General features: G+C 47.5%; 1 protein-coding gene across 7 annotated transcripts; it reads left to right on the forward strand.

Moving 5' to 3' along the window:
• Positions 1-1,887: 1,887 nt before the first annotated feature.
• Positions 1,888-15,119, forward strand: LOC311511223 (uncharacterized protein). 7 transcript variants are annotated; one of them, XR_014709224.1, is made up of 7 exons: positions 1,888-2,511; positions 2,923-5,504; positions 7,833-7,950; positions 8,259-8,394; positions 9,152-9,205; positions 10,696-10,829; positions 11,510-13,522. XR_014709224.1 is itself a non-coding variant. In XM_084611641.1 (2 exons), the coding sequence occupies exon 2, from the start codon at positions 3,430-3,432 to the stop codon at positions 4,141-4,143; it is 714 nt and encodes a 237-aa protein (XP_084467767.1). In that variant the 5' UTR covers positions 1,888-2,511; positions 2,923-3,429; the 3' UTR covers positions 4,144-5,667. The 7 variants fall into 7 exon arrangements, 1 of the variants encoding a protein (XP_084467767.1); XR_014709225.1 differs by having other exon boundaries at positions 10,696-10,825; XR_014709222.1 differs by having other exon boundaries at positions 2,923-4,195; positions 10,696-15,119.

Raw genomic sequence — 15,119 nt, forward strand, 5'->3', positions numbered from 1 at the left:
CCAGGATGGTGTTATCAGGAAGATCACCGATGGATTGTAGTTTCCTCAGGAAGTCAGTGGTGTCTCGAAGGTAGCTGGGAGTGCTGGTAGCGTAGGGCCTGAGGAGGGAGTCTACATAGCCAGACAATCCTGCTGTCAGGGTGCCAATGCCTGAGATGATGGGGCGCCCAGGATTTCCAGGTTTATGGATCTTGGGTAGTAGATAGAATATCCCAGGTCGGGGTTCCAGGGGTGTGTCTGTGCGGATTTGATCTTGTGCTTTTTCAGGAAGTTTCTTGAGCAAATGCTGTAGTTGCTTTTGGTAACTCTCAGTGGGATCAGAGGGTAATGGCTTGTAGAAACTCGTGTTGGAGAGCTGCCGAGCAGCCTCTTGTTCATATTCCGACCTATTCATGACGACAACAGCACCTCCTTTGTCAGCCTTTTTGATTATGATGTCAGAGTTGTTTCTGAGGCTGTGGATGGCATTGCGTTCCGCATGGCTGAGGTTATGGGGCAAGTGATGCTGCTTTTCCACAATTTCAGCCCGTGCACGTCGGCGGAAGCACTCTATGTAGAAGTCCAGTCTGCTGTTTCGACCTTCAGGAGGAGTCCACCTAGAATCCCTCTTTCTGTAGTGTTGGTAGGGAGACCTCTGTGGATTAGTATGCTGTTCAGAGGTATTTTGGAAATATTCCTTGAGTCGGAGACGTCGAAAATAGGATTCTAGGTCACCACAGAACTGTATCATGTTCATGGGGGTGGAGGGGCAGAAGGAGAGGCCCCGAGATAGAACAGCTGCTTCTGCTGGGCTGAGAGTATAGTTGGATAGGTTAACAATATTGCTAGGTGGGTTGAGGGAACCATTGCTGTGGCCCCTTGTAGCATGTAGTAGTTTAGAAAGTTTAGTGTCCTTTTTCTTTTGTAGAGAAGCAAAATGTGCGTTGTAAATGGCTTGTCTAGTTTTAGTAAAATCCAGCCACGAGGAAGTTTGTGTGGAAGGTTGGTTTTTTATGAGAGTATCCATTTTTGAGAGCTCATTCTTAATCTTTCCCTGTTTGCTGTAGAGGATGTTGATCAGGTGATTCCGCAGTTTCTTTGAGAGCGTGTGGCACAAGCTGTCAGCATAGTCTGTGTGGTATGTAGATTGTAATGGATTTTTTACCTTCAGTCCTTTTGGTACGATGTCCATCTGTTTGCATTTGGAAAGGAAGATGATGTCTGTCTGTATCTGTACAAGTTTTTTCATGCAGTTGATAGATTTCCATTCCATACGGCTAAATGCAGTGCCTTGCATAATGACAGGTTTCAGAGTAGCAGCCGTGTTAGTCTGTATTCGCAAAAAGAAAAGGAGGACTTGTGGCACCTTAGAGACTAACCAATTTATTAGAGCATAAGCTTTCGTGAGCTACAGCTCACTTCCTCAGATGCATATCGTGGAAACTGCAGCAGGCTTTATATATACACAGAGAATATGAAACAATACCTATTCCCACCCCACTGTCCTGCTGGTAATAGCTTATCTAAAGTGATTTCCAGCACAAATCCAGGTTTTCTCACCCTCCACCCCCCCACACAAATTCACTCTCCTGCTGGTGATAGCCCATCCAAAGTGACAACTCTTTACACAATGTGCATGACAATCAAGCTGGGCTATTTCCTGCATAAATCCAGGTTCTCACATCCCCCCCACCCCCATACACACACAAACTCACTCTCCTGCTGGTAATAGCTCATCCAAACTGACCACTCTTCAAGTTAAAATCCAAGTTAAACCAGAACATCTGGGGGGGGGGGGTAGGAAAAAACAAGAGGAAACAGGCTACCTTGCATAATGACTTAGCCACTCCAAGTCTCTATTTAAGCCTAAATTAATAGTATCCAATTTGCAAATGAATTCCAATTCAGCAGTTTCTCGCTGGAGTCTGGATTTCACACCCCAGCTATTGATAAGTGAGTTCTTGCCAGACAGGATGCTATCAAACTAAGTTTCGTTTCACATCTTCTAGGCACTTCCCTTTCTCTGGAGATGATAGGCACTATCAGGACAGGAGTGTATTCCTAACAGCCCAATAGCACCTTATTTCAATGTGACTAGTTTGGAATGTGAGGATGTGACTGGTCACTTCCCAGCTTATGGCTGCCTCTGTTGCTTCGTCAAAGGTCTTAGCCTAAGAACAGGGACTCAGACTGTCACAGTAAGAGAAGGACCTTACACTGGCAGACAGTGATTTTAATTCTTTCTTTTATACCTCTAACTAGCCAAGTGATAAGAATACACCTAAATTCTTAAAGTACAGGCCTTTGCAGACAGGCCTGAATATCTATATCCTAACGAGAACCATCGTTAATACACAAGTTGTGTAATTTCTTCTTTTCTTGTTACCTGATCTCACTGGTCTTCTTTCCCCTAAGCAGGGTTTCCAGTTTCCAAACCCGATGTCATCTCCCAGCTGGAACGAGGGGAAGAGCCGTGGGCCCCAGATCTCCAGGGCTCAGAGGAAAAAGAGATCCTGAGAGGCAGCTGCATGGGTGACGGATCATTTAAGGAGACAGCTGGGATTCCCAGCAAAGACCTTGTGAGGTCTCTGGGTTCAGGATGGTCCCCAGCAGGTGTCATATCCTCTGGGCAAATACTGTTTATGGCTTCCTACCCATCCTGAAAAGAGAAAACGAGTACATGTGGCACCTTAGAGACTAACACGGCTGCTACTCTGGTACCCATCTTGACTAACTCCTGGCAGTAGTTCCCTCCCCAAACTGCCATCTCCCTGAGTGTTTGGATGGGAGCTGAATGCAGAATTGATTCCCTCCTCTCGCCCCTTTGGGGAAGAGTTGGGGGAAATTCAGTCTCTGATTTTTTTCCATCTTCAGCTATTCTCTTGGTTTCTTCTCCCCTTTTCCCTCTGGTTTCTAAGGTTTTTCTTTCTCTGTCCCAGGAAGTGATGGGATGGTGAGAGAGACCGTGGAGCAGAATCCTCAGCAGGAAGATGAGCAAGTGGAACCACATGGGGCGTTGTTGCAAGGATGCAAAGGGAGTGTGTCCAGGAGTTGTGAGCAGGGAAAAGGCTCTCAGGGGCAGCACAGGCCAGAGAAGCGGCAGGGAAACCAGCCAGCACAGAAAGTTGGAATATCTATTAATTATCGGGGAACTCACAAAGGCCTCAAGGAAATCACAGCCCAGCAGAGAATCCTGACGGGAGAGAGAAATAACACGGGCTTTGAGTGTGGGAAAAAGTTCAGGAGGCGCTCACACCTCATTACCCACCAGAGAATCCACACCAGAGTGAGACCCTATGGATGCTGTGAGTGCGGGAAAACCTTCACTCAGCATTTGCTATCAGAGGATCCACACAGGGAAGAAACCCCATGAATGCTGTGAGTGTGGGAAAACCTTTTGGCACTCAGCCCTTATAAAACATCAGAGGATCCACACAAGGGCAAAAGCCTATGAATGCTGTGAGTGTGGGAAAATGTTCACTGAGTGCTCACACCTTATTCGCACTCAGAGGATCCACACGGGAGAAACCCTATGGATGCTGTGAGTGCGGGAAAACCTTCTCTGAGCGCTCACACCTTATTTGCCATCAGAGAATCCACAAAGGCCAGCGCCCCTACGAGTGCTGCGAGTGTGGGAAAACCTTCACTCAGCACTCACATCTTATTGCACATCAGAGGAGTCACACAGGGGAGAAACCCTGTAAATGCTTTGAGTGTGAGAAAACCTTCTCTTGGCATTTAGCCCTTATAAAACATCGGAGGATCCACACAGGAGAGAAACCCTATAAATGCTGTGGGTGTGGGAAAACTTTCACTGAGTGCTCAACCCTTATTCATCATCAGAGAATCCACACAGAGGAGAAACCCTATGAATGCTGTGAGTGTGGGAAAACCTTCACTCAGAGCTCAAACCTTATTACGCATCAGAGGAGCCACACAGGAGAGAAACCCTATGAATGCTGTGAGTGCGGGAAAACTTTCGCTCGGAGCTCAGGCCTTATTACACATCAGAGGAGCTGCACAGGACAGAAACCCCATGAATGCTGTGAATGTGGAAAATTCTTCCATCACAACTCTTCTCTTATTTATCACCAGAGAAGCTGCAAGGGAGATAAACACCATGAAAATCTTTTCTCGGGTTCAGAAAACATTGTTTTTTCCTAATTCCCAAGTAGTGTACTTTAAGGCAGCATTTGTGGCATCTCAGCTCCTTTAGGTGAGTTGTCAGCTTTTCCCTTTTGCAGCTCACCCTTCCTTGGAGTGAAGCCCACAGTGTTTTTCATCAACTCCTTCGTCCTCTGTCATGGAAATGTGCGTCCCTCCAACAGGAATGCCCATCAGTCCCAGGTGGGGGAACCAGGAGTGATCTCTACTAGGTACATGGAGGTTAAATCTATCTGGGCCTTGACACCACTAGGGTTTTCCATGGAGTTCGCGATCCTGATATAAAAACACAACTATTTTTTCAAGAAAGAAAATAGCCCATATAGCGTCCAGGGTAACGTAGCAAATTTCCTTACCACTGGACACAAGCTCCGTCACTTTTTCTAGTCTAACCAAATTTGGAGCATCACGTTTATAATTTTTTCTCCCTCTGCAAAGTGATTGTTAGTCACCAGGTTCCCCCACTAGGGACAGATTGCCTCATTCCCAGTTGTTGCCACGTTGCACTGGATTCTGCTGAATAGCAGTTGGGCTTTTTACCATTTTTTCCATGTAAATATAACAGAGAAGGAGCAGGGATAGAGGGTGTGAGAAAGTGGGGATTTTTCCTTGTTATGTTTTAAGTGAGTCTTACTGTTTTTCATGAGTACGGCGGGTGCCTCAGTTTCCCTGTGTGCTGCACCAATACCTTGGTGGTGGGAATAGGGATGTGTGACTTTGGCTGAGACCTCTGGGGCTGGTGAGGCTGCCTGCATGACCGGTGTGTGACGTTGCACTCCATATGCTTTATGGAAATATGCTTATGACATAACTGGAATATGCTTCACGCTAAATACCCCTTGTATCGTGTCATTGGAAAGCTTGTAATCTACTAAGTGTGTTCATCCTATTTGTTTGTATGTATTATTTCTATATCTGGAGTTAGGAGAATTAGCTATAAAATTGTTTCACTGATGTAAACATATGAAGTAGAGGCCATTAAGGGTGCTCCAGAAACAATCAGTTGTAAATGGCCTTAGTTTCTTGAAAGCCTTCTTGTGTACATGTGGGCCAGCCCATGGGGAATGGAGACTAGGGGTCTTACCGTGACATGTGACCATGTCACCTGATAATGAAATCCATCTTAAATCTGGTACTTTTCCATTTAGAAGGAAGGGTGGGGACCCAGAGAGACAAAAGATTCCTGCCTTGTGCCAAAGCTATAGAAGGGGGTGGAGCAGGACAAAGGGGGCCAGTCATGAGAAATCCCCTGCTTACCACCTGAGATGTCTGCTGGAACTAACACTACCTGGGGAAAGGATCGGGCCCAGACTAGGAAGGAGTCTAATCTGTGAAAGAAGCTTATTGGAACATCCCTGAGGGTGAGATATTACCTGTAATCCTTTTTTTTTTAATGTATTAGGTTTAGACTTGCGTGTTTTTGCTTTATTTTGCTGGGTGACTTACTTTGTTCTGTGTGTTATTACTTGAAACCACTTAAATCCTACTTTTTATACTTAATAAAATCACTTTTCTTTATTAATAAATCTAGAGTAAGTGATTAATACCAAAGGGAGCAAACAGCGGTGCATATCTCTTTATCAGTGTTACAGAGGGTGGACAATTTATGAATTTACTCTATATAAGCTTAATACAGAGTAAAACAGATTTATTTGGGATTTGGATCCTATTGGGAACTTGGTATCTGGGTGCTGGAGACAAGTAAGCTGCTGAGCTGTTTTCACTTAAAGTCTGCAGCTTTGGGGGCGTGGTTCAGACCCTGAGTCTGTGTTGCAGCAGGTTAGTGTGTCTGGCTCAACAAGACAGGGTTCTGGAAGTCACAAGCTGGCAGGTAAAACAGGTTCAGAGGTATTTTCAGCACATTGGGTGACAGTCCCATGGGGGTCTCTGTGACTGAACCCGTCACACGGTGCCTTTCGTAACCGGAGACCCAGGAATGTGTTAAGGAAAAGTTAGCATATGTGTGTATGTGACTCCATTTTGGTTTGGGGCCCACCATTGTCTAAAAGTAAACACATCATGCACCAGGAGGAGTGTTCCTTAGATACTGCATTCCTTTGAAACCCGCCCCCTTGTTTCCAGCCCATCTCGAATCCCGGTTTCTGTTCTTTGTCTGTTCCTAACTCCCTGCCTCCTGGCCTTGATGCGAGCCTCCCATCCCGATAAGAAAGGCTACTGGTGCATTGCTTTAGGACCATGTTGTGTAGTTGAAGTAATGGTCTAGCACGGGGAATGTACCTAGCATGTATGGGTGGTAGATAAGGGAAGGGTTTGTCTATTGGCTAAGGTTTCCGATGCACTAGGGCAACGTGCTTTGCTAAAAGGTATATAATCTCTGTATAACCTGCATTCGGGGTCCCCTCCTGACTAGCAGGGGGGCACCACGCTCGAGCATAATAAACTTAGTATCTTTGGGAACTCTGCAGTTGTGACAGGTTTCAGAGTAACAGCCGTGTTAGTCTGTATTCGCAAAAAGAAAAGGAGTACTTGTGGCACTTAAAGACTAACCAATTTATTTGAGCATGAGCTTTCGTGAGCTACAGCTCACTTCATCGGATGCATACTGTGGAAACTGCAGAAGACATTATATACACAGAGACCATGAAACAATACCTCCTCCCACCCCACTCTCCTGCTGGTAATAGCTTATCTAAAGTGATCATCAAGTTGGGCCATTTCCAGCACAAATCCAGGTTTTCTCACCCTCTGCCCCCCCACCCCACAACTCACTCTCCTGCTGGTAATAGCAGGAGGGTGAGAGAACCTGGATTTGTGCTGGAAATGGCCCAACTTGATGATCACTTTAGATAAGCTATTACCAGCAGGAGTGTGGGGTGGGAGGAGGTATTGTTTCATGGTCTCTGTGTATATAATGTCGTCTGCAGTTTCCACAGTATGCATCCGATGAAGTGAGCTGTAATTCACGAAAGCTCATGCTCAAATAAATTGGTTAGTCTCTAAGGTGCCACAAGTACTCCTTTTCTTTCTGCAGTTGTGGACTTTGTTCGTGTGCCTCAGCCTAGACTTGGAGTGTGCGTGACCAATCGGGTGTAATTTGTAACAAATGGGATGCAACCAGGTGACTCTTTACCCAGGAAACGAGACAAAGACAAGGAGGAGGAGCAATGGAGGTGTCTGACTTTGGGTCGCTGGAAGCTGGCAGTCTGCTTGGGGGGACCCGAAGAGGGGGAGTTCAGGGCATCTGGCCCTTGACTCCCTAAGGTGGACTTGGCTGAAAGTCACTGATTTCTGTGCTAATGAGTTCTGTTCTACACCGTGTTCCTGTCGAGTAATAAACCTTTTGTTTTACTGGTTGGCTGAGAGTCACGCTGCCTGGGGGGCAGGGCCCTCTGGCTTCCCCAGAAGCCCCGTCCGGGCAGACTTGCTGCGGGAAGCCCACGGTGTGGAAGGGGATGCTGAATGCTTCGAAGTCAGACCCAAGAAGGTCAAAGTTGTGTGAGCTTCTTGCCCTGGTGGCAGTGTGTCATGGAGTGTGGCGGAGTCCGGGCCCTGCACCCCCACTTCCTGCGATTCACCGTGACTCTCAGCCAGCCAGTAAAACAGAAAGTTTATTGGACGACTGGAACACAGTCCCAAGCAGAGATGGGAGAGGGAGGCAGGGATGAGGGCAAGATTAAACACACCGAGAGAGCTCTGTGTAGTGATGGTTTCTTGCTTGGCTTTATTAGTTTGCAGAGGAATCGTTGAGAAGCCCTAGTCGGAGGAGACGCTGGCAGAAGTGGACCTGACCATCCTTCTAAGGAGACATGAATAGTCCTCATGTTTCTGCCTTCTGCTTAACTGGCTGTGAGTAAGAAGTCAGTGCTTTGAATTCGTCATCTGTACTCACTGTAGTTTTCCTCACAGGCCGTGTGCTTCCTCGTTGGCTACGAGTCTCTGGGATTAAGGCTGGGGAAGGGACAAGAGTCTCCTGAGCAAAGTGACTATTTTGGGTGCCGTTACAATGGGTATCTTCCAGTTGCAGTTGTAAAGTAGTAATGGGAGATGAGTTAAGGGCGGAGCCCTGGGATACGGGAGATATGAAATGAAGAGACAACGCGACATTGCAGATGGAGATGCTAATTTTTTTTTGTTCCCTCTTCTGCTGGGTTTAGTCCCAAAAGAAAAGAAGACAAGCGTCGGAGTCTACTGCCCTCATGCGACGGAAAGAGAGCGACAAGATCGTGAGCGTTGTTGATGCCACGGAAAAGTCGTCCAACTGGGAGCGGAAGAGCTGCCACCCTCAGTGAGGTAAGTGTCTATTTTGGTGATTGCTTTGCTCACGGCCCACCTCGCTCCTGGTAGGGACGCCCCTTTAGCTGGGGCTGGGTTTGTAAGAAGATGTTCTTGACTAGCTGTGGTTACGAGGGAGATAAGGTCCCCATTTTCAGGGGCTGGTCATTTCTCTGGCCAGTGTTACAAATTATACCTGACAGGTCATGCACACAAACTGCCGCGAATTATACCCGATAGGTCACGCACAGTTCGAGTATAGGCTGAGGCACACAAACAAAGTTCACAACTGCAGAATTCCCCAAAATACTAAGTTTATTATGCTCGAGCGCGGTGCCCCCCTGCTAATCAGCAGGGGACCCCGCATGCAGGTTATACAGAGATTATATACCTTTTTGCAAAGCACGTTGCCCTAGTGCATCGGAAACCTTAGCCAATAGACAAACCCTTCCCTTATCTACCACCTATCCCTGCTAGGTACATTCCCCGTGCTAGACCATTACTTCAACTACACAACATGGTCCTAAAGCAATGCAGCAGTAACTTTTCTTATCAGAATGGGAGGCCCACATCAAGGCCAGGAGGCAGGGAGTTAGGAACAGAGAAAGAACAGAAACCAGGAGTCGAGACAGGCTGGAGACAACGGGGGGAGGATTTTCACAGGAATGCAGTATCTAAGAAACACTCCTCCTGGTGCATGAAGTGCTTGCTTTTAGACAATGGTGGGCCCCAAACCAAAATGGAGTCACATATGCTAACTTTTCCTTAACACCAGGAGCGGTGTGTCCTCTGCAGCAGAAGGTTTGATCCAGGAGGATGACTCCAGGTGGTGAGTCACTTGCCTTCCTTCCATGTTTTTTCTCTCTGTCTCTCTCTCTTCTCTAGTATGTTGGCCAACACAAACACACACCCCACCTTTCTGTCCTTACCTTTCCTAGTGCCTTCTCCCTTCATAGGATACTGGGAGGCATGTTAGGTGTGCATCCCCACAGGCTGTGTCTCAGGAGCCATGAAGAAGTAGGAGTGGATGATAATCATGCAGGGCAGTGCGTGCGAGAGTGGAGCAGTGACTGTCGGTATTAACTTGGTCTCTGTTCATCAAGTGGGGCCAATGTAGATGGAATGGAAGAGGGAGGCAGAAATGAGGGGAAGATCTCAGGCACCAATAGAGCTTTGTGTAGCGATGGCTTCTGCTGCTGCTCTTGCAGAGGAATTGCTGAGGAGCCCTAGCCAGAGGAGAAAGTGGCAGAGATGGACCTGAGCAGCTTGGACATTGTTCTCAGCAGACGTGAACAGTCCTCCACTTTCTGCCTCCTGCTTAACTGGCTGTGAGTAAGTGGTCAGTGCTTTCAATTCCTCATCTGTACTCGCTGTAGTACTCTTCACAGGCTGTGCGCTTCCTTGTTGGGTATGGGGCTCTGTGGTATTAAGGCTGAGGAGGAGCCATGTCTGCTGTGCAGAGTGACCATGTGGGGTGCCATTGCAAGGGGTGCTTTTTGGTTGTAATGTTAAAGATGTAATGGGAAGAGGGTTGAGGGCAGAGCCCCGCCATGCAGGAGAGGGGAAAAGAAGGGCCAACGAGATGTTGCCGACTGAGATGGTAACTGATTTGTTTTTCTCCCTTGTGCTGGGTTTAGTACCAAGGGAAAAGAAGTCGCATGCCAGGGTCTACTGCCCTCATGCGATGGAAAGCAAGTGACAGTGATAAGACCGCGAGTATTGTTGATGCCACGCAAAAGCTGTCCAACTGGGAGCAGAACTGCTGCCACTCTGAGATAAGTGACTGTTTTGGTGATTGCTCTGCTCGTGGCCCACCTGGCTCCAGGTATGGACGCTCCTTTAGCTAAGGCTGGGTTTGTAAGGAAAGGTTCCTGACTAGCTGTTGTTATGAGGGAGACAAGGTCCCCATTTTCAGGGGCTGCTCATTTCTCTGGCCAGGAGCAGTGTGTCCTCCGCAGCAGAAGGTTGCATCTAGGAGGATGACTTTATGTGTTGAGTTGCTTGCCTTCCTCCAATGTTTTTCTCTTTCTTTCTCTCTACTCTAATGTGTTGGCCAGCTCTCTGTCTCCTCTCCTCTCCTTGTGCTGTCTCCCTTCTTAGGATGCAGGCAGGGGTACTAGGTTTGCATCCAAACCTGGTGAGGTCTTGGGAGCCCTGGAGAAGTTGGAGCAGATGAAAATCATGCGTGGCAGTCGGTGTTGACTCGGTCATCGAGTGGGGCCAGTGTAGATGGGTTTGGAGAGGGAGGCAGGGATGAGGGCAAGATTTCAAGCACCGGTAGAGCTTTGTGTACTGATGGCTCATGCTTGGCTTTTGCAGCTGCTCTTGCAGAGGAATTGTCCAGGAGCCCAGCCAGAGGAGAAGGTGCAAAGGTGTAGCTGAGCAGCTTGGGCATCCTTCTAAGGAGACATGAACAGTCCTCCCCTTTCTGCCTCCCGCATAACTGGCTGTATGTAAGCAGTCAGTGATTGGAATTCCTCCTCTGTAGTTGTTTTTGTCACAGGCAGTGTGCTTGCTTATTGAATATGGGGCTCTTTGGTATTTAAGGCTGGGGAAGGTATCACACTTACAGTTGCCATCTTTCACGGGGTAATAAGCACCCCGACTTTCACAATAAACCAAAAATGAAGCTAATCCCATTTCAAAACAAGGAATCTGTAAGAACCCGAACACCCTGTGACTAGATCCCCCCGGTGTGCAGTCTGGGAGTGTGGTGGGCCCACTGTGCACCCCTGATTCTCTCCCCCACTTTGCCTCTCCTTGCCCTGTGCCCTTGCTTGCCAGGAGCCAATTTAAAAAAAAGAAGTAACAAACTGCAAGGTAAACAAGCAACAAGCCAGCATCCAAAAACTCGCCAAGAAGCAACTCTCAAGCCAATTAAGTGAAAAACAAGCCCAATTTCTGCATTTTCCCCACAGGTTTGGTATTTTTTACCAGAGTCTGCTGTGCAGAGTGACTATTTCGGGTGTCATTGCTGGGGTGCTTCTACTTGTAGTCCTGAAGGTGTAATGGGAGGGGGTTTGAGGGCAGAGCCCTGGGGTGTGTTAGATGCAAGAAGAAGAGCTTACGCCACATTGCCGTCTGAGATGCTAACTTCTTTGTTTTTCTCCCTTGTGCTGGGTTTGGTACCAAGGGGAAAGAAGTCAAATGACAGAGTTTACTCCACTCGTATGATGGAAAGCAAGCGAGAGCAGGGAGACTGTGAGCCTTGTTGAAATGAGACAGGAGCCATACATTTGGGAGGGGAGCAGCCACCACTGTCAGTGAGATAAGTGATATATTTTATGCGAGATAGTCTTTTAAGGTATCATTGGAAAGGTTATAATTTACTGCATGTGATTATCCAATTTGGATGCATGTATCATTTCTGTATCTAAAGTTGGAAATATTGACTATGTAACAATTACAACCGGGTGTATACTTGGGAAACACCCACCAGACAACACGCCATCAGCCTTGATGGGCCATTAGGAAGAAACAATAAGACTGTGAAGACACTAATCTCTCTCCTTCCTGAGACGCATCCTGGGATGTAGCTGTGACGCTACTAGGTCAGGTGGTCCTGTCACCTGGTACTAAATGCTATGTTGGACTTCTAGTAATTTTCCACTAAAAGGAGGGGGAGGTCAAGACTGGGAAACAAAAGATTCCCGCCTTATGTAAATCTTACTTAAGGCTGGGGAGTAATGCAAACAGGTCTCTTCTCCGTTGCCTTCCTGTCGAAGCAGAAAGACTGCTAAAAGTACCTGAAGGGACAAAGGAACCGAGCAGGGGGAAAGTCCAGGGCTGAGTCTGGACTAAGACAGCAGTCTGCTCTGTAAAGAGAAATAACTGGAAATCTCAGCTACAGAAACCCTGTAACTTGCCTAAAAACAACGTTTAGGGTGAGAAATCACTTCCTGAGTCCAGTCTCTTTAAGATCTTAGGCTTAGTATTGCATGTTTGTTTTATTTGCTTAGTAATCTGCCTTCTGTTTGCTATCCCTTACAATCACTTAAAATCTTCTTCCCTTATAGTTAATAATAAACAAAAACAAGTTCATTAAACCCAGTTTGTGCAACTTCTAACGGGGGTGGGGCAAAAGTTGTGTATATCTTCCTCCACATTGAGGGAGGGGGTGAATTTATGAGCTTATGTTGTATAGATTTCTCTACGGCCCAAGACAATATTATTTTGGGTGTACTTTCCAGAGGGGAACTGCACTTGAGAGCTGGGAGATATCATAGCTGAGTCTTCTCGTAGAGAGCTGTTGACAGACTCTGTGCGATTCTACAGCTGGTGCGTCCCTACGTGTGTGTGTGTGTGTGTGTGTGTGTGCTGCCAGAGGCTGGAGAGCCTAAGTCAGCAAAACAAGGAGAGGGAGACCAGGCTAGTGCAGCAGCAGGCTCAGAGAAATCCCAGTACATCAGGTGGCATCCCAGAATGGGGGTCAAACCCGTCACAGGGTGGGCCCCTGAGAAAAGACCTCTGCTTCTAACTGGGGCACGATAAGTGCGGGGGGAATCCTTTGTGCCCTCCAAGGAGTTGTCAGGTGCTACGGAATCTTCCTGAAGTCTGGTAACTTCGTGGAGAGCAACTTGACTGTAACAAGAGATGCTTAGTCCTCAGGTATCTTCCTTCTGTACACTGGGTGAGCTTCCCTGGTCATGCCAGTCTAGTCCTCCTCTCTGAAGCAGGCCACATTCAGTCGAGGATGTGAGCAGGGGTCTGAGAGTAGCCCTCGGCCTGTGTCTCCACTCACCAGGTTGCACCACCCAGGGCATGTGGAGGGTCCAGGGCTATGCACAGCACTCTGGACTGACTTGCTCCAGCTCAGGCTCCTGGGTTCTAACCCCTGCGCTTGCTGCTACTCAAGGGTTCTCCCTGTAAGTTACCCCAGCTGGCCAGTGGATGTCATTGTAACGCAGTGGGAAAAAGGCTTTGTGAATTACTCTGACAGGTCACCGTTGCTCTGAGGGAAATGCTTTGTGCGTGACTCAGAGTGGCCACCCATTATCACTGTCCCTTCATAAGGAAAATGGTTTGTGCATTACCCCAACTGGCCACCTGGTGTCACTGTTCCTCCATGAGGGAAATACTTTGTGTTACCAAATGGCCACTCGGGGTAATGCACACAGCATTTCCCTCGTGGAGGAACAGTGACACTGGGTGTCCAGTATCAGGGGGTAGCCGTGTTAGTCTGTATCCACAAAAACAATAAGGAGTCCAGTGGTACCTTAAAGACGAACAGATTTATCTGGGCATAAGCTTTTGTGGGTAAAAAACGACTTCTTCAGAAGCATGGAGTGAAAATTACAGATGCAGGCAATATATTGTGACACATGAAGAGAAGGGAGTTACCTCACAAGTGGAGAACCAGTGTTGACAGGGCCAATTCGATCAGGGTGGATATAGTCCACTCCCAATAATTGATGAGGAGGTGTCAATTCCAGGAGAGGCAAAGCTGCTTTTGTAGTGAGCCAGCCAGTCCCTACTCAAGCCCAAATTAATGGTGTTAAATTTGCAAATGAATTTTAGTTCTGCTGTTTCTCTTTGAAGTCTGTTTCTGAAGTTTTTTTTGTTCGAGTAATGTACAGTTGCTCCATGAAGGAAATGCTCTGTGCGTTACCCCGAGTGTCCACACGGTGTCAGTCTTCTCAATGTGGGAAATGCTTTGAGCATCCCCCAAGTGGCCACCCAGTGTCACTCTTGCTCCATTAGGGAAATGCTGTGTGCATTCTCCCAAGAGGCCGCCCATTGGTGGGATAACTCACGTGACTGGAGTACTGTCATGGATGGATATAAAGTGTTCAGGAAGGACAGTCAGGGCAGAAAAGGTCGGGGAGTTGCATTGTATGTAAGAGAGCAGTATGACTGCTCAGAGCTCCAGTATGAAACTGTAGAAAAACGTGAGAGTCTCTGGATTAAGTTTAGAAGCGTGAGCAACGAGGGTGGTGTCGTGGTGGGAGTCTGCTATAGACCACTGGACCATGGGGATGAGGTGGATGAGGCTTTCTTCCGGCCACTAATGGAAGTTACTAGATCGGAGGCCCTGGTTCTCATCGGAGACTTCAATCACCCTGATGTCTGCTGGGAGAGCAATACAGCGGTGCACAGACAATCCAGGAAGCGTAGGGGACAATTTCCTGATGCAAGTGCTGGAACAACCAACTAGGGGCAGAGCTCTTCTTGACCTGCTGCTCACAAACCGGGAAGAATTAGTAGGGGAAGCAAAAGTGGATGGGAACCTGGGAGGCAGTGACCATGAGATGATCGAGTTCAGGATCCTGACACAAGGAAGAAAGGAGAGCGGCAGAATGTGGACCCTAGACTTCAGAAAAGCAGACTTTGACAACCTCAGGGAACTCATGGGCAGGATCCCCTGGGAGAATAACATGAGGGGGAAAGGAGTCCAGGAGAGCTGGCTGTATTTTAAAGAATCCTTATTGAGGTTACAGGAACAAACCATCCCGATGTGTAGAAAGAATAGTCAATATGGCAGGCGACCAGCTTGGCTTGACAGTGAAATCCTTGCTGATCTTAAACACAAAAAAGAAGCTTACAAGAAGTGGAAGATTGGACAAATGACCAGGGAAGAGTATAAAAATATTGCTCGGGCATGCAGGAGTGAAATCAGGAAGGCCAAATCACACCTGGAGTTCCAGCTAGCAGGAGATATTAAGAGTAACAAGAAGGGTTTCTCCAGGTATGTTAGCAACAAGAAGAAAGTCAAGGAAAGTGTGGGCCCCTTACTGAATGAGGGA

The sequence above is a fragment of the Lepidochelys olivacea genome, assembly GCF_965140295.1.
Source record: "Lepidochelys olivacea isolate rLepOli2 genome assembly, chromosome: 22".
NCBI classification, from domain to species: Eukaryota; Metazoa; Chordata; order Testudines; family Cheloniidae; genus Lepidochelys; species Lepidochelys olivacea.